The 18,931-nt window shown below is 40.0% G+C and overlaps 1 protein-coding gene across 4 annotated transcripts in view; it reads left to right on the top strand.

Annotated features, from left to right (window-relative positions):
- The window catches only part of LOC120540415 (apoptosis-inducing factor 3), a 173,423-nt gene that overhangs the window by 84,736 nt on the left and 69,756 nt on the right, over positions 1–18,931 (top strand). For all 4 annotated transcript variants that reach the window (XM_039771151.1, XM_039771150.1, XM_039771149.1 and 1 more), the window contains exons 6-9: positions 8,357–8,466; positions 10,530–10,639; positions 13,680–13,724; positions 16,184–16,280. In XM_039771151.1, the coding sequence (XP_039627085.1) occupies positions 8,357–8,466; positions 10,530–10,639; positions 13,680–13,724; positions 16,184–16,280 (362 nt within the window). The remainder of the gene's footprint in view (positions 1–8,356; positions 8,467–10,529; positions 10,640–13,679; positions 13,725–16,183; positions 16,281–18,931) is intronic.

Below are 18,931 nucleotides of genomic sequence, written 5' to 3'. Positions count from 1 at the left end.
GTGAAGTTCATGTTTAAAGCGAGAAGAAACCTTCTCTGCAAATGAGGTAGACGGTCTGATGACAGAGGTGGAAACCGGAGACAATATGTTATGTAGGGTTACTGGAAAATCAAAATACAGTGGAACCTCGGTTCACGACCATAATTCGTTCCAAAACTCTGGTTGTAAACTGATTTGGTCGTGAACCGAAGTAATTTCCCCCATAGGATTGTATATAAATACAATCAATCCGTTGCAGACCGTATGAACTGTATGTAAATATATTTTTTTTAAGATTTTTAAGCACAAATATAGTTAATCATACCATAGAATGCACAGCGTAATAGTAAACTAAATGTAAAAACACTGAATAACACTGAGAAAACCTTGAACAACAGAGAAAACTGACACTGCAAGAGTTCACGCTCGCTAAAAACACTTTTTTTTTAACGAGTTTTAAGCACAGGGAAAAAAATAAACATTTGAAAAATCTGTAATTTAATAAACAACCAAGAAAAGTAACATTGAAACAATGCATGCTACGAACCGATCGCTGTTAACAGAAGTGAAGTGGAGGTTAAAATCCAATAGAAAAAAGTCTTCATTAAATACAACGAGGTTAAAGCAATGCTCGGATCTGTCTTCTTAAAACAAGCCTTATGCATCCAGCTGTCTCTGTCTCTCTCGCGTGTGTGTGTGTGTCTCTCTCTCGTGCAGATCTGTGTGTGTCTCTCTCTCTCTCACGCGGGTCGGTGTGTATGTCTCTCTCTTTCGCGCACGGTGTGTGTGTGTGTCTCTCTCGCGTTGTGTGTGTTTCTCTTGTGTGATGTGTGTGTGTCTCTCTCGCGTTGCGTGTGTTTCTCTTGTGTGATGTGTGTGTGTGTCTTTTGCGCGGTGTGTGTGTGTGTGTCTCTATCGTGTGTTGTGTGTGTGTGTCTGTCTGTCTCTCTCTCTTGCTGCACAGGGAATGCACAAACTGAAAGGGAAAATGGCTTGTTCATATACCGAGTCTGTGGTCGTGAGCAAAAGCAAAAGTTTGGCTAACTTTTTGGTTGTAAACCGATTTGTACGTGTTCCGAGATGTTCGTGAACCGAGGTTCCACTGTATATTACTGTAATAATTACGGTCAGTATTAACCTATTAGACAGCATTGAATCCCAGCAGGTTTCATGTGTCTTTTCTTTAACATTGATCAACAGAAGAAGGTTCTTGAATGTGAAATATTCAAGTAGGAGTAGGCTGAGATTCCTTCAGCCTGTCTTTTAAGTTTTCCCTGGAGGAGGCAAGCACAGGGAGAACCTGCACCTCCACTCTAGCAGCATGATTGTGTGTAGTGACGCTCTCGAGGGTTGGACGCAGAAGCTGGCAGAAGTCCACGTGGATGCCTCTGGTTGCTGATATCTGTCCATGTGCCATTCCATATCATGAGTCTAATAGATCTCTGAAGACATGCTTTCTGCGTAAGGCCCTGTTGGTGAAGTCCTTTAGAAGAGCAAGTGCAGCTATGGCTCCTTACTCTTCAAAAATTTCTATCCAAACATTCATATACATAGCTTAACCAAAAGAAGATTAAGAGGAGACATGATTAAGTGTTTAAAATTATAAAGGGAATTAGTCCAGTGGGTCAAGACTGTTATTTTAAAATGAGTTCTTCATGAACAGGTGAACACAGTTAAGGGTAACTGTTAAGGGTGAATTTCACACAAGCATTAGAAAGTTTTACTTCACTCAGAGAACCACAGACACATAAAGTAAGGGACCAGGTAGTGTATTAGACAGCAGGACTTTACGGGCTTCCAAAATTAGACTTGTTGCTATTTTGGAGAAATTAAGTGGATAGGACTGGCGAGCTTTTGCGCATTGTTCTCATCTAGGTTGTTGTAAAGTTCTAATATGTTATGTATTCACCATCTTGGAAGTGTTCACATTTTATTATTATACAACATTGAATCACAGAGGATTTGATCTGGCTTTTATGACACTGATCAGCTCAAAAAGAATACTTCACAAAGTGATGACCAATCACTGCAAACTAGTCTACAAATATAAAATATAAAATAAATAGCAAGTCTTCACCACTTTGCTCTAATATGACAAAGGTCCGATGCTGCATCTCTCACTAATGATTCTCACCCACTCTCTTCCAAGCTCAATAGGCATCAAAGTGCCGTCAGTGCCACCACAGGACACTGCGAATGGAAACAGAAGAGGGGGGCATAGCCCATCGGAACAATTGGCACAATTATTCAAATGCAATACGAACAATGCAGTAGCTGTCATGTGGTTAGCAGGCCAGCTTTAGAAATGTCAATCCCAAAAGGTGAAGTAGTTTGAGCACAATGAGGGGAGATGAGAACCTGCAGGAGGCATGTTAGAAATTCACTACATGACAGGGATGCTGAAACGCCAGTGACCACAGTGTCCTTTGAATGGACCCTATAGGTATGTTTAAAGGTTAGGCTTATTTTAGTTTTGAGCCTTCATACTGATACATCTGAGTCTGTTTCTGTATTTTTTGTCTGCCTATTTCAACTTTAACTAAATTTGTATTTTCTTTTTTTGTATAGTTGTTGCCATTTTGTAACTATCTTTGTGGCCGTGTTTGACATTTTGCCAGTTACACAAAACAGACCATGTGATGCCCTGTGTCATGCTGTCCACCTATATAAGATGGCGGTGCACATTAGCTTGTTTTCCTATCAAACAAAACAATAGGCACATGAAATGTTAGTTTACTGTACAATGGTGGTGACTTATCTCTGATAACCACTGGAAAGAAGAAATGCCAGATAGTGTTTCATCAGTCAGCATCAGTTACTACCACTGTGGGCTGATATTCCAACTTTTCAGTGTCCCAGCTGCAGGGGAACCTAAAAAAATGGTAAGCCTACCACTATGGCATGAATTCCATCTAGTGCAGCAAAAGCAAGCCACCCTTCCAAGGATAGCTTTGGCACTGCAGAGAACCATGATATCTTGGGAGTACACAAAGCATGAGCAAAGCAAAAGAGAAAAAGGGTCACTCCGTAGAAGCAGTAGTAGTGGACACTAGTCACTGGGGACTTCCAATAAGAGCACAAGGCCGAATTGCGTGGTCTTTGCATAGTCAGAGGTTACTGTAATACAGAATCCTTAAGCAGAGTATTAAAGTTTCTTTATTACAAGTTTGTAGCAGTTTGAAGCAAAAAAGGTAAAGAAAAGAGAGAAGTTTTGTGCGCTGAGTTTATTCTTCTCCTTGTGAAATTTGACACTAAACGCAACCTAAATAAATGCACCGGTGGAAACTCGAGCCTGGCTCAATGAGGGTTAAGTTGATATCCAGCACTCTGCCGTGGATTACCAACAAAGCGAGATCTCATTTTGATGCTTTAGCTTGTTTTTCATTTTTTTGCCTTCTTTCATTTGTATTAGACCCATTTGCATTCCAGTCAGCATCCGTAGTCTACAAAGGCTTCCTCCATTTCACTGAAGCATATTTGAACAGCTGTAATGACTTGTTTTTCCCAATTAAAGATTTCCCTCTCCACTTGCATGCAGGCTGTTGGTCTGCTCCCTGGAGTTTCTTTTTTAAGCTTTCTTAATTAATACAGATCAGGGTGTGCACCAAGTCTCCGTCGGCCTGAAAGAGAGGACTGTGCTAAAGGCGTAGCACAATGGGTCAATTGATGACATTTCAACATTCTGTGACAGTCTTTTGGGCTTAAGATAATATGAAAGTAAATGAAACATCCATCCATCTATCCAGGGGCTCTCGTTTCCTTGGCCAGGGCTACAATGCCAATGGAATATTAGCAATTTAAATTAAAGCAAGCCTTTACAAAATTTAAAAAACACCTACAGAAGGCACACGCAAGGAAACCCAGTGCTGTCTGGAATCGTCTTACAGACTGTAATAAGGATATTTTGTTTTCGTTGGAGCATTTATTTTTAGATGAAAGAATCGTTTGCGTTTGCAGATGCTGTTGCCAGGCTTTTTGAAACACTTCTTTGTTTTTTGTGGAACACATCATGGTTACTCTTACTTTAAGGTAAAATAAAAAAATATATTTCAGGCTGTTGAGCGGGAGTGAACTTAGGACATGTTTATTTCAGCGTGCTATGTCAAAGGACAGTGAGCTGAATTCTCTTCAAAGGATAAGTTGGGTTCGTAATAATTATTTTAAAAAGCACTTTGGAAGACAAAAAATCAGGGCAACTGTGTTTGTTAAAAAATTCAAAAAGAGAGCAAGTCCTGTTATTGTGGCAAACTTTATTTTCTATGGCACCCTCTTGCAGTGGGAGGCACAGCAGCACAAATCTTGCTCGGTGTGGACTTTGCATCTTCTCCCTGCGTTCATGTGGGTTTTCTTCCCACATCCGTACAGATATGTATGTCAGATCAAGTGGTGACTCAACAGTAAGTGGGGATCTGCAGTCTCTGTGGCTGTTTCCTGACCCAGGTGGACAATGGATGAAGCATTTTTGAGATTGACTGACTGACCTTATTAAAATGAACGTCATGTATAACTCAATTATTTCAATATGTGTTTAACAATGCAAAGCACAAGCGTCTACAGTGCAGCCACCAGGGTCACACAGTGAGAAGGTGATGGGAATTGGACTTACAGCTGTGGGGTGTGGCAGTTCAGTGCTTTAGCCAATGGGCTTCCTTGAAAACTGAATCCATCCAATCCATAGACAGGATTTTCTGATATTTCTGGAGAATTAGATTTATGTTGGAAGAGTTAAAGACAACAGCTGATCAGCTGCATAAAGGCTGAGGTAACAAAAAAAACTGAAGAATGTCCTATTGAAAGTGCTGAAGGTTTATAAATAAAAGTCCATAATGTTTAATTTTTGCACAAATATGTTTGTTTAATATGCTGCCTTTCTAAAACAAATCATAGTGATGGGTGGGAGGTTAGGGTTTGTGGACGCTAGAGGCGCTGTTCCCCGCTAAACCCACCAGACAGACGTCCAGGACACACGTTTAAAAGCACCAAGAATAATTTAATTATTTTCTCCAAATATAGTATGCAAAGAACCGCACACTCCACAATTCTCAAATCAATAATAATAATAATAATAATAATACTAAACAATAATCAATAATCACAATCCTCCTCTCCACCCAGCAGCTCCTTCACTTAACCACCCAACTCCGGCTCCGCTTGCTGGCTTTCCCATAGTCATTTAGATAGTCTGTGACCCGGAAGTACTCCTTGTCTTCTTCCGGGTAAATGCCAACTCCTCAGTTCTCAAATAGCCCAGAAGTACTGCGGGCTTCCATCCTCGTGACTCTGAAGTACTTCTGGGTTGTAGTAACAATAAAAGTCTCCAGGTTCTTTGTGAGCTCCTCCTGGCAGCACCCATGGCCCCCAACAGGGCTGAAGAAACGGACTCCATGTCCCAGGATGCCCTGAGGGAATCCTGGGAACCGTTGCCGTCCAGGGGAGCTGCCACCTAGTGTCCAGGGGAGGAAGTATCCAGAAAAGCCTGCCTTCCTCCATTCTTCTTGTTCTGGGATGTCACAGCCTGATTGAACAGCCGGCCGTCTATCACAGGTTATTAGTAAAATCTGTCTACGCTATTTTAAAAGTGGCACATAAGAAGACTACAGTATAATAAGAATACCACACAATTCCCTAGTTTTTCAGTTTGCGTTTATTAGATTAGATTAGATAAACTTTACTAATCCCATAGTAACATTTAAATGCATGCAGCAGTAGAAAGATAAAAACAAAGATAGAGACTCACAGGACAAATAATACAATCAATCAATAGATAGATAAGTTAATAAATATTGTGCAGAAATAGCAAAATGAACTTAAAGTGTGTCAGCAAATACTATAGTTTGGAACATTGGGAGGAAGCATTGAATTGCCAGATAGCGGTGGGCAGTAAAGACCTCTAGAGGTGCTTCTTCCAGGAAGAAATGAATCCATGGCTAAATGCGCTCCAAGAGAGCATCTCCCAGAGAGGTCTTTTCATGACGGCATCCAATTTTACCAACACAGCAGCTTCTAGTGTGTCCAGGTTTAGTGCTGCAATGGAGCAGACTTTCCTGATAAGTTTGTTCAGGCATTTTGTGTCGGTTGAACTTCTCAGGAGACTGCAGCATAGAGCAACACACTGGCTACTAGAGCTTGATAAAACATTTCCAGCAGCTTGCTGCATGCATCAAACGGCATGAGTCTCCTTAGGAAGGACACTGTGCTCTGATCCTTCTTGTACAGAGCCACTGTGTTATCAGACCAGTACTGTTTGCTGTTCATGTGAACCCCCGGGTACTTTTAGGTCTGCACCGCTTCCATATACTTCCACTGAAGGGTGACTGGCTTCAGAGGCTCTTTTTCATGCTAGAAGTCTACCATCAACTATTCTGCCTTACTGATTATAAGTTGCAGATGGTTCTGTCCAAGTCCTCCACAAACCTTCTGTACCCAACTTGTCTCCATTTATTAATACAGCTTATGACTAAGGAGTCATCTGAGAATTTCTGTAGGTGGCTGCTGGTGTTGTACTGGAAGTCTGCTGTGCTGAGCATGTACCATAAGGTGGACAGGACTGTTCCGTGAAGTTATAAATCTGACATAACGCTTGAAGCACTTTTTTGTTCAGCAATTGCTTTAGTAATATTCACCTTATTCTTAAATAACATTCTCATTTTCCCCAGCATTGTCATATGTTACCACATGAAGGCATAGGTTGCTTAAACAATTCCTGGCTTGCAAGCTTTCAAGACAAAAGGATCACAAAGGTTAAACTCTTTACCCAGTTCGTTATTATTATTATTATTATTATTATTATTATTATTAGTAGTAGTAGTAGTAGTTTTTCAGCTGGTATTAAAACATTGCCTGCTCAGGAAACCTCTGGAAAGACAGCATAGCTGAAGGCCTTGGGTAGAATCTGATCAATGGCAGCTCAAAGGAAATGTTTGGTAATAATTACTGCTAACCATGCCAAGGACTCTACCAACAATAGATGCCATACATATTGTCACTTGTTTATGTAGAATGGAGATGTTCATATTGGGAAAGAGCTTTTCAGAATACCACTTTATGGACTTAGCAATAACCTCAGTAGCATCTGTTTATTCAGAGCTTTTTAATCTCATTCTGGAGCTGCTGCAATGTATACTGTTTTTTGGGCCACTATTATAGTCAGAGACATTCATTTATTATGTGGTACCTTTCATCTATCTATCTATCTATCTATCTATCTATCTATCTATCTATCTATCTATCTATCTATCTATCTATCTATCTATCTATCTATCTATCTATAATAAAAATCCTGGAATATAAAAGCAAGGCGACGATACATGATCTTCTCTGAAGTTATTGAAAGACATTTTAAAGACCCGCAAGACAAAAAAGACTGGCCACGGAGCGTCTCGCAGGGACCGTAAACATGAGACTTGGTGCCAAGAGATTGTCCCAGAGCAGTCTCGCGGGGACGTGGAACATAAGATTCTTGCAAGACACACCCTTCTTATCAAATAAAAGCACGGACAGCCAGCAAAACATTGTCATGTAAAGTCACACACATTGTCATGTGTGGCACACTCAGATCCTGTGCTCTCAGCAAAGAAGAAAGAGCAGCGCAGAGAAAAGAGACCCAAGGCGGGATACACATGCAGAGAAATGGACAGAATATGAAAGCAGTAACAGGCAAAAGTATTGTAGCGTCCCAGCCAAGCTGAAGCCTTTTTTGTTTTAAGTGGCTGTTAGGTCCGATCAAGGGTTGGCAGAGTACAGCACGGAAGACTGATAGCTGGGTACTGATTGGTGCGGTAAGGGGGAGGCGAGGGAGGAGGGGTTAGAGAGGGTGCTAGAAAGTTGTGTTTGGGGTTACACAGTCGGCGATTGTTAAAGTAGAACATTTGTGCCACTTTATTACGGCAGTCGCTACAGTATCAAAAAAAAGATAGCACAGACTGTATTGATGCAAATAAAAGGAAATTAGTTTAAGTCAGAGAATTTCAAAAACGGGGTTTAACTCAAATGCATTTATTGGTTACTTTGCAAAAAATTTATTAGCTGCTGATGATGTGGATCGTTTTGTCTGTGCTGAAATTCCAAACAGAGAAACCTATCCTAAATTATAGTACAAAGTCATTAAACACAAGTCTCACAGACCTCATTTAAAAGATTCAGCATATTGGGACAGGAAAGATTCCAAATATTGTTTTTACAGAAGTTCTAAAATAAAAGTGAAACTAATGAAATAGCAACAATTCAAAGAAAAAAAAATCTTACAAGTGTGTATCCGTAAAACCAAACACGGGGGTTGGAGAGCGAAGCAAGCAGGGGGCAAAGCCCCCTAGTAAATTCAAAAGAAAACTATGTGTTCCTTTGCAAATGAAAATTTCTTGATTTTCTTTTCTTAAAGGATGAGAGAAGTAGACATGCCTGGAGGCAAAGTGCTTTTGATAAAAGAAAATGGAGAGTATCGAGCTGTCAGTCATAAGTGCCCCCACTATGGAGCACCGCTAGTCAAAGGTAGGTGGGAGTAAGGTGAACAGTGATTTTTTTTTCTTAAAATTCTTCATTGTAATTATATATAAACAAAATATTTGCTTCATTTGAACCTATTTGCCAAACTATTATTGAATTCCCCACATGTTAGCTTACCACACATAAGCTGTTAAGTGGTGAAGTGGTTAGAGAGAGATAGCCAGTTAGTGACAGGGGATGATTAGGGGGCCAGAATGACTATTTAGTCTGGACATTGGGATGCACTCTGTTCTTGACAAAGGATGCCCAGGGATCTTTTATAACCACAGAGAGTCAGGACCTTGGATTTAGGCCTCATCTGAAGGACGGTTAGTTCATGGTGGACAGTTCGTTGCACTTAAATTATGAAACAGAGCTGACAAAGCAGGAGTTACACAACATGCCTTTGATTCTCTTTTGTGTTGTGCTGCAGTTCCATTCTTGACCAAGCCTCACCCAACATGCCCTGCCAAAACACACAGTACTCCTTTTTATATTACAGTAGATAGAAGCAGCACATGGTGTTGTTTGGTAAGTCATGTTAAGCTCTGGTCAGTTTGTCTGCTAGTCTGGTTTCTGTCTGTTTGGATGTCACAGTTGCTGTTAGCCAGCTGGTGGAACACAGGGAAAAAAATAAAACACTGAGACCACCAGGGTCAAAACTTTGGCCTCCAAAGTATTCTTTCTTGTCTTTATGGCAGGGGTGCCCACACTTTTTCGGCTTGTGAGCTACTTTTAAAATGACCAGGTCGAAATGATCAACCTACATTAAAAAATATATATATATATACATTTATGGTCACCACAGTATTTAGATTTAATAATCGTCATGTGGGAAAAGGCTGACTTGCATAAATAAGTAGAGTCGAATAATGACAAGTGAAAAATGACGGCTGTCGGATTAACTGCGATTTTATTTCCTTCTCCTTTCTCTTTCTCAGATCGCTTTTCTGAAGGAAGTCAGTTTCGTAGTTTTTATGAACAGTTTGAAAGTGCCTTTCCACATTTTCCTCCTTGGAATAGCAATGATAGATTGACAGATCAGACAAACGCACTTCGATTGTGACATCGTGATAGAAAAAATCCTCTTCCAATTCCACATATCCAGCCCATACCCTCCCCAAACAATTTTTTTTTTTAAATCCCTTCTTTAGTTGATATAAATTGGAAGGCTAACTAGATCACTTAGATAGTCGTGCGTTTGATTGTGCGTGAGGGATGACCAGTGTATTATAAAAAAAGAGATCTCAGACTGGCCGCCCTGTATGTCAATCAAATGGCAAATGCCATAGGGAGGATATATGATAGAGTAACGTTTAAAAAAAAATTTTTTGAATGCAACGCGATCTACCTGCACTACCTTTGCGATCTACCGGTCGATCGCGACCGACGCATTGGGCACCCCTGCTTTATGGCAACTATGCAAAATTTGGTTCAGATCAGACAAAGGCTGTCGAATCGTACAGGGAACAGAAATACAGATGGACGTTTGTATATTTTATATACAGGGGTGGGCAAAAGTAGATTTACATTTATTCATATTGAAAAAGACATGCAGTTTATGATTATTACCATAGCCTTTATTAACTCAATTGCTTTATTAACTCAAAAGACTATCTCAACTGCGGTGGGTTGGCACCCTGCCCAGGGTTGGTTCCTGCCTTGTGCCCTGTGTTGGCTGGGATTGGCTCCAGCGGACCCCCGTGACCCTGTATTCGGATTCAGCGGGTTAGAAAATGGATGGATGGACTATCTCAATGGCACAGTGCACTTCTGGTACAATCTCAGAAATGCTCAAATTGCTGGCCTCGAGTACTCACAACTGTAAACCTACTTTTGCCCACCCCTTTGTTGATTGTGTTAAGTCACGTTTCGCTTTCCTTGCTTTCGTTTTTTTTTATTTTATCAGTTATGAAGTGTATTTGACGAACCTGGAACCACTGGTCATAATTCGACTACCTATATTTGTGCCATTTTGAGTGTTCACTTCTTTCTGTTCCAATGATCTGCCAATAGGGTTAGAACAGAACATTTGTCAGTTTTCAGTTAAAAATGTTTATTTTTAACAGGAGTGCTTTCTGATGGAAGGGTGCGTTGCCCATGGCATGGGGCCTGCTTCAGCACTGCCACTGGAGACATAGAAGACTTTCCTGGGTTGGACAGTCTGGCAAAGTTTCAGGTAGTATTTGGCAAATGTGAACTCCTTTGGAATGTATTTGTTATGGAAAATAGTAAAATAAATAAAAAATAAACAATAATCCTGAAATGGGTGTCCTTTATTACAACAAGCTTGAAGGAATCAGCCAAGTACACTGTTTCTGACTGACTAAAATTACTACGAATTGGCCTTAAATAAAGAATATTCAGTTACATAACATAGATAAAGAGGTATTTCAGTTTCCACCAATCAGAATGTAGATAAACCAGCTGTGCTACCCATCTAAAATGGATTGAAATCTAAGAAATCAACGTAGACCTCAGCATTAACATTTGCAGTGCACCATGCAATACACATGTCTCCATTATATTACATTTGATATGGGATTTGTAAAAACAGTGTTAATGTTTGTGAAATGCCATTTGTTGGAATAATAAATGCTATTTATCTGTCTCTGTCATATGCCATTTGGCATGGGATTGATAAAAGTAGTGTTAATGTTTGTGATGTGCCATCTGTTGGAATGATAAATGCAACTCATATGTCTTCATTAAATGTCATTTGGTATGGAATTCGTAAAAGTAGTGTTATTGCTTGTGATGTGCCATATGTTGGAATCAAAGATGCAATGCATATGTCTCAGTTATAGGCCATTTAGTAAGAGATTCGTAAAAGTAATGTTATTGTTTGTGATGCACTATCTGCTGGAATTACAAATGCGAGGCATGTTATTATTGAAAATGTTCGTGATGCGCCATCTTTTGAAATGCCTAAACAACCGAATGGAGACACAGACAAGCATACAAACACTTATCTTTTTATTAAGGTGGGTGGTATATTCTTATCACACTTATATTTTAATATTATCTAAAGGTCCCAAAATACTTAAACAGATTAAAAGTCTTTGGCAGGAGACTGGTTCATTGCATAGGACTTGTATATACATTCTTAAAGAGAACAAACATATTAAGTTTTAATTTGTCATTATCTGATTGTTCCCTTAGTAAACTGTGTTGGTTACAAATGTTACAGAATGTCTACAGTAAGTTTTTCCCTTACACTAATAAATGGAAAAAAATTAAAGGAAGGACTTGAAAGCCATGTTACCTTGTCTTGCCTCTCGTCTTCCACCCATGACAATTTAATAATACTGTTATTTTTTATTATTCCAGAATTTAGTTTTTTCTTATATTTCTTTCAGATACCCTCACCTCATTTTTGGGGTTATGAACAGAACTACTCTCTACACAAAATTCAAAGTAAAATCTCCCCAGAGTAGCACACTTTCTCAGGGTTACCTGTGTCTAAATTCTAAAATACCATCTTGATGTGAATATTACAAAATAGACAATTGTATATGTTTTAATGTGAAATCAATCAGATCAATTAATCAATTATTCCACATAGTAAAAAAAAATTAAATGTCATCTAAAATACAAGAGGGGTTGGAAGGGGAGGCCTCCTTTAAGGTTAGTTTTGGATTGTAGCTGCGGCACATGGCTAATTATGCACTGAATCTAGCCATGTGGCACTGTGCTGCCAGCACTTAGGGATTAGTGTTGGATATCTGGTGGCAGTACTCCTAATATTCTCATTATTGCCAGCCAATGTACTTTTTCACTTGGCAGTACACAGACAGCATTAAAATAAACAATAAGTGATTGTACCCCTTTCTTCTTCGATTTTTACTTTTATTAAACTCCTATGCGAATTTGATATTTTATAATAATTTTCTCTCTTCCAAGTATTATAATTTTTTTTCTGTGTGAACTTCAGATTGTTTCATACATTTCAGAACATGAATATTCAAAATATTTGTTTACTTGTATTGTCATGGCTTTATAAAAATGATTTATCATTTTTTTGGAAATACCACAACGCCATTACTGACTAAAACTTTGGTTTAGATTCTGGTTTTGACAAAAGATTGTTTTAGGGTTTTTTAGCTGTTGGGCAGTGGCCGTCCTTCGGGACTCTGTCCTTGGATATACCCCTTTGTCCCCATTCACATTCAGTGATTGATCGCTTGCCCCACCCTTCCTTTGATTTCGCCTCTAGGCCTCTCTCCATTGGGTTACGGTTGGGGTTAGGGTTAATGGCAGCACACTATTTAGTACATCATTTTCTTAGGATGAAATTGTAAGATAAATGTAGGGTGAAGCAGGGTTAGAGCTGCTTTCACACAGATGTGGCACCCTGGGTTTAAATCCAGTGTCTTATAGCTATTTTTCTGCGAGTAATTCATTTCTCTTCCAATATCCCAGAGATTAATGTGCTATGTTTGCTGGCAGTTCTAAATTGGCTTATTGTGGGTCAGTCTGTGAGTGGGCCTTGTGGTGGTCTGCTGTCCCATGCAAGGTTTATTAATGTCTTAACCCTAATGCTGCTTAGAAAGTCTTCAGTCCAAGTCGATGACACTGAATTGGGTTTTAGAATTATATGAATGTAACATAAAGACATTTTTTGTTAGATCTAGAACAGTTACATAAATAGAAATTATAACTGATTTTGTAATTAGTATAATATGGTAGGCACTGATAAGCCAGGCCACATGTAGTGGGGTAGTGTGAAAATAGAAAACAATTAACTGTTGAACTTTGTTATCTGCTGCTGCCTCGCAGTAATGAGACCTGGGTCCTCCCTGCATGGAGTTTACATGTTCTCCCCGTGTCTGCGTGGGTTTCTTCCGGGTGCTCTCGTTTCCTCCCACAGTCCAAAAACATGCAGGTTAGGTGCATTGGCGATCCTAAATTGTCCCTAGTGTGTGCTTGGTGTGTGGATGTCTGTTTGTGTGTGTCCTGCGGTGGGCTGGCGCCCTGCCTGGGATTTGTTCCTGCCTTGCGCCCTGTGTTAGCTGGGATTGGCTCCAGCAGACCCCCGTGACCCTGTTTTAGGATATAGCGGGTTGGAAAATGACTGACTGACTGACTTTGTTATCTTCTGCTGAGTTTATGTTCAATATGAGTTCCCTGTGAAGGTACAGTATGTTTTAAAACATTTTTTGGGGAAAATAGATGCTTGTGTTTGCTTAATGCTGCTATTTGTCTTATGTTTTCCTCAGGTTCGAGTAGAGAAAGACAAGGTGATCATCCGTGCCAATAAGCAGGTAGTGTTCACAAATCCATCACTGACCTCCACCTGACGGCTTTGCTGTTGCACATTTTTTGCTCAGTCGCGGTGAACACTTGGTTTGTGCTAAACTCAGTTTCTGTTACAAAAAGTGAAAATTTTTGCTTTGAGCTGAAACAGACCAAAAAAGCAGTTTTATTGAGCGCCTTTTACATTATTCATTGGTTTAGAATACAAGCACCAAATCATCAGTCTGTATATCAATTGGCAAACACATTCATGATGACACAGTAATGTGGACTGTTTAAGTAAAACCAGTATTATGCTCTTTCTTTGTAATATTTTTCTTTGTTTCTTAATGTATCCCTAAGTTCATATAATATTCCCCTGAATAGTGTTTACTGGTTGCTTAAAAAAAAAATATATATATATTAATTATTATTTAGTTATGTCAGTGCTTCTGTAATGTGATTGAGTGGGCGAGAGAACTGGCGGGACTCGAACTCGGATAAGAGAATGACTAACGCGGAGAAAAAGAAAAAAAAAGTTTAGGTTTTACGTGGTTTTCGGAGGCTTTTGTGCTCCGGCTGATATACACGCGAGAACCTGTTGGACGCAAAGACAGGAAGAAGTGGTCGTGAAATAAAAAAGAAAAAGAGTAGTGGAGTTTAGTGAGAGAGGCGAACTAGCAGAGTTAGCATGCGAAGAGGCACGGGATACTTTGGATAGCTCTCCAGCTGACCAAAGTAAAGCCTGGCAGCTCCTCGGGCAACGAGGAAAAACAGCAAGTTTCACCCCATTTTGGATGGACTAGTTTCTTTTTGCTTTCAGTGTTTTGCCGTGAGCCTGCCTGCAGGGCAACTCCATCATTTTTCAACAGCGTGGAAGTGCTGTGTTTGGACAATGGACACTGATATTCACTCCGCTTATTTGTGAGTACTGTGACCTTTTATGTTGGCTCATTAGAGTGAATGGGCCTTAACATTTTTGGCCACCACGTTCCTGAGCGTCGACCAGGCCTGCATCGAGGGGAGTTCGTATTGATATTATTTTTATTTTGCTGGCCGCTGGCTTGTGTGTGTATGTGTGTGTGTGTCTCTGAGCCCCTAAAGTTGTTAAGTTAAAGTGAGGTATTAGTAATTAAGTTTGCTCATATTATAGATTTGGTTATTGTGTTTTTCTTTTATCAGTGGGATGTTTTAAGTGCTGGTAAAAGCAAACAGTAAAAAGTACATTTGTAAGGTTTAAGTATACTGTCTAAACCTATAGGTATTTGTTGTGAAGGGTAAATATACTGCAATTTGTGTGAGTTTTCTAATTTCTGTAATCTATGATTTGTGGGAATTTTGATTGGTCTTAACTATAAATAGTTTCTTTTTAGATATTTTTACAATTTAGTCAATAAATTTTGTTATATTTTGGGAATTTGTATTGTGGATTGTGTTACAAGTTAGTAATTGTGAAACAGCTGGCAGCTTATTACTAGGGAGTAGGTATTAGTTAAGGGATTCTAATTTATCCTTTAAAAACACATATTTAAAATTAAAGGGGTTTTCATAAATCAGCTCAAGAAAATAGAGTTTATGAACTTATGGTGCTATCCTATGGCTAAAGGGTAAAGAAAGCACTACATTAACATTAACTAACTGCTCTGTGATAGACTGGCGCTATATCCAGCGGTGCTTCCTAGCTTGTGCTGTTGGATGAACACTAGGCTTATCTTTTACTTGTAATAAGGCTCACTTTTTTGTAGAAATGAATGTGCTTTATGACCTATAGGGGGTGTTGCAGCACTCCAAACCCCAGGCACAACCTCATTGTCACAATCCCGAGTTCAAGTAAAAGGTTTATTATAATAAATTACCTTAACAAAGGCTGCTTTTGATATAACAATCACAAGGGAAGCACAAACACTATTCTGTTTCTCTTTCTCTTCTCCCTTCCTCCTCCACTTTGTCCTTTTTCACCCGACTCCAACATGCCAGACATGCCAGATGAGACAGAGCGGCTTATTTTATGGAACACCCGGGAGTTCTTGTGGTGTCAGGGCATGTCTGTTGGGTTAGGCAGAGGCTCTACAAGTAGGGATGAAAGATCCCTAAAGTGCTTCCTGGTGGCACCCACAAAACCCAGTAGGGACTATAAATCCCAGCATGCCTCACATGTCTGGGTATCTGTATCCCAAGGTTGCTGGCATTTAGCATGTCGGGGATCAAATAGCCAAAAGAAGCGGCCTTCCTGTATTACACTGGCTGGGTAAGGGTCTTCAGTCCATCTCTGCCAGGACACCAGCACCTTCTGTCAAAAACAGGGACCATTCTTGACCATTCAGTACACCATCCTGTTCGGGACACCAGCCAATGCCTGCCATCTACTACAGCTGTTATAGTATTTTAAAAGTGTACATGAGCTGATAAGCCCACCCATAATAGCTACAGGGTCATGCTGAAGGTCAAGTCTGTTTCAGTCATTTTATTTTATTTCCTCTTCTTCCAGGCCCTGCAGTCACAGAAAAGGATGAAGAGTATGGCGAAGTGTGCCTCACTGAGCAGCTATAGCCCAGGAGTCACCAGTGTTCTCATCATCGGAGCAGGTGAAACATTCCTTTGATTTAGTCCTTGTGCAGAACTGCTACACTAAGATATGACAGTAAATCACCAGCTCTCTCCGACAGCAGGCCAGCATGATTTAACTCTTATGTTCATTTCATTTTTATTGTTATATCCTGTAGCTCACTTCCCATTTACAAGCTCAAAGTTCTCTAAACATTTGCAAGGCAAGTTAAAAATGGAATGAAGTGGCTTTGAGGCTGGGATGTGATGTTATTGTAAAGTAAAGCACAAGACAAATCACCATAGAGAGCAAAGGAAGAAAGTGTTTTCTGTCTGTCTGATACATTCAGCAGACCAATTTAATGTTACCATTTGTATTCAAGGACGAGAAAGTAGAAGTGCTTTTTGAAGAGTCAGTTTATGTCTTGTCCAGAAGACATGCACTGGACGATGATGTATTCCGTTAATTTAAAGTATATTTCACTTGGTGGGGAACACTAAGAGCAAACTGAAATCTAACATGACCACAGGGAGAGCATTTACTTTCCACACAGAAGGCCCAATTTGAATTAATCTGCATTGCATTTTCAAAAACGTGTCGTCGACCGAAGGAACACACTGCTTACAGGGAAAATGTTGGAGCACCAACCGTGTCAGCCTTTTTAACATTTACAGTGGTAAAATAAAATGAATAGGCGCTCCATGGCACGTCAAGTAAAGGGGATGCAGCGATCTCTCGGACGTCTCAGTGTTCAGGAGGGAGCTCCACTCTTCAGTCTGCTCCCTCCAGAATGAGTCTCAGCTTTATAGTTGAGGGACAATAAGGGGTGAAGTCAATTTCCCCTCAGTGGGTAGTTTCTCAGGGCTGCAAAGGAGATGATACTGTCAGTGACAGCGCCCCCTCGTGTCCTGGAGTGGTAGTGCTTACCTCCGATGAGCTCGGAAGGTGAACGTCAGAATTGCATGCATGACAATCACCAGTGGTACCTGTTGTGAAAACACAATTTGTAGTCTTGTGATTTAATGGTGACTCAGCATTCCTCTTACGTCTTTCCACTGTATCCTCATGTGTCTCAACTTCTCATGCCCTGCAGTTTCTCTCTTGTTCACATTCCTGTAAAGCCTGCTTCTCAGACTGTGCCATTTTGAGGTGTGTTGCGCGCCTCCCGCATTCCCTTTTGACTACCACCAATGGTGGACAGGCCCCCGTATTCTTGTAATTTCAAGGCTACTTTAGGTGTTCCTCTTATACCTTTCCTTGGTATCCTTGTGTGTGTCAATCTCTGTTTCCCAGCACTCCCAGCTCTGATCACGTTTGACTGGGCAACCAAAGTGAAACTGACAAATCAGACCAAAGACAAACTGACCAATCAGGTTGCTCAGTGGGACCACAGGAGCTTTATAAGAATAAAAAGGTTTTATTTCCACAAGTGATGTACTGCAAACTGGAGAACTTCTGAAAAGCACAATGGCAAAATTGGTTTGCCTTAAACACAAGGAAACCCAAGCAAACAAAGTCCCAAATAACAAATCCGGAGAGCAAGTGAGGGTCAAAAATCCAAGTTTACAAACGCACAGCAAAACACAAGCACTCACTAAACCTCCCTGGAACATTCGAAACAAACTTGGAACTATGGGAACTAAGGGCAGTTCCTGGTGGTGATTGGCAGGTGGCTCCACCTCCTGGGGAGGACCACCCACAAAACCCATGAAACTTCACTAACGCATTGTACACAATGCAGATAATAAACAGAGAAAGCATAAACATAAATAAATCATTTAAAAATGAACAAAAAGGACATAAAACAAGCGTTTGAACTCCAACCAGGGGTGGCTTAAATATAACAGAGTTCACTTTTCAGCAATGCAGGGAAAGAGACCACTTTATCAGTTCATAAGAATTAGAGGGTTCCTAAGCACAAAGAGCCCCAAATTTACTTAAACTGCCCTCCACAGGGGAGAAGCGCATGAAACCACGGCTAATAACTAAAAGGGCTGTGTAGTATCTTTATAAATAAAAAAGATTTATTTGTACATAAAAATGCCCCCTTTCCCACCTTTCTCTAAGATGTATCAGTGTGAATGAGGTGAGGTAGCTCCAGCCTCGCTCAGGCATATGTTTTGGGACTGTCCACAAGTAAAGCCCTTTTGGGAATAGAATTTTTCTTATCTTATCAATGCAGGCTGTACAATCATCACAAATTTTCTGAAACGAAAAGCAAAATCACATTTTCTTTCCGTGAAAAGTACAGAGCTGCTAGAATTTGTCAAGATTACATTAATGTTATTCTAAAAAAATGTGCTGAGCTCCTGGCTATGTTTCTGCTTAACTCCAATTCTTTTCATTAATAAGCAGCTGTATAACACGGTGGGATCCTTCTTTATTACTTACTAGCTCTCTGGTGTGGGAGATGGTGGGGGTATAGAGCTGTTTTGGTAATAAATGGGATTAGTTGTATGACTTCTTTAAATCTTATAGTTTTGGTTTTATTGAATCTTATGTTTTTTAATGTCATATTTTTAAACTTTTTCTATAATGTATATATTTGGAACAATTACAATTACTTATCATTCCAGTATCATTCTCCATATCACGTTAAAGGCACAAAAGACAAAGGTGGTGTTACAGTATACTGCACATGATTCATTTGACCTGTGCAGTGATGTGTGTCTACACAGCTCTGTAGTTGGT

The sequence above is a fragment of the Polypterus senegalus genome, chromosome 12, assembly GCF_016835505.1.
Source record: "Polypterus senegalus isolate Bchr_013 chromosome 12, ASM1683550v1, whole genome shotgun sequence".
Taxonomy (NCBI): domain Eukaryota; kingdom Metazoa; phylum Chordata; class Cladistia; order Polypteriformes; family Polypteridae; genus Polypterus; species Polypterus senegalus.
Note: the sequence above shows the minus strand (reverse complement) of the source record. Positions and strands in the feature narration are given on the sequence as shown.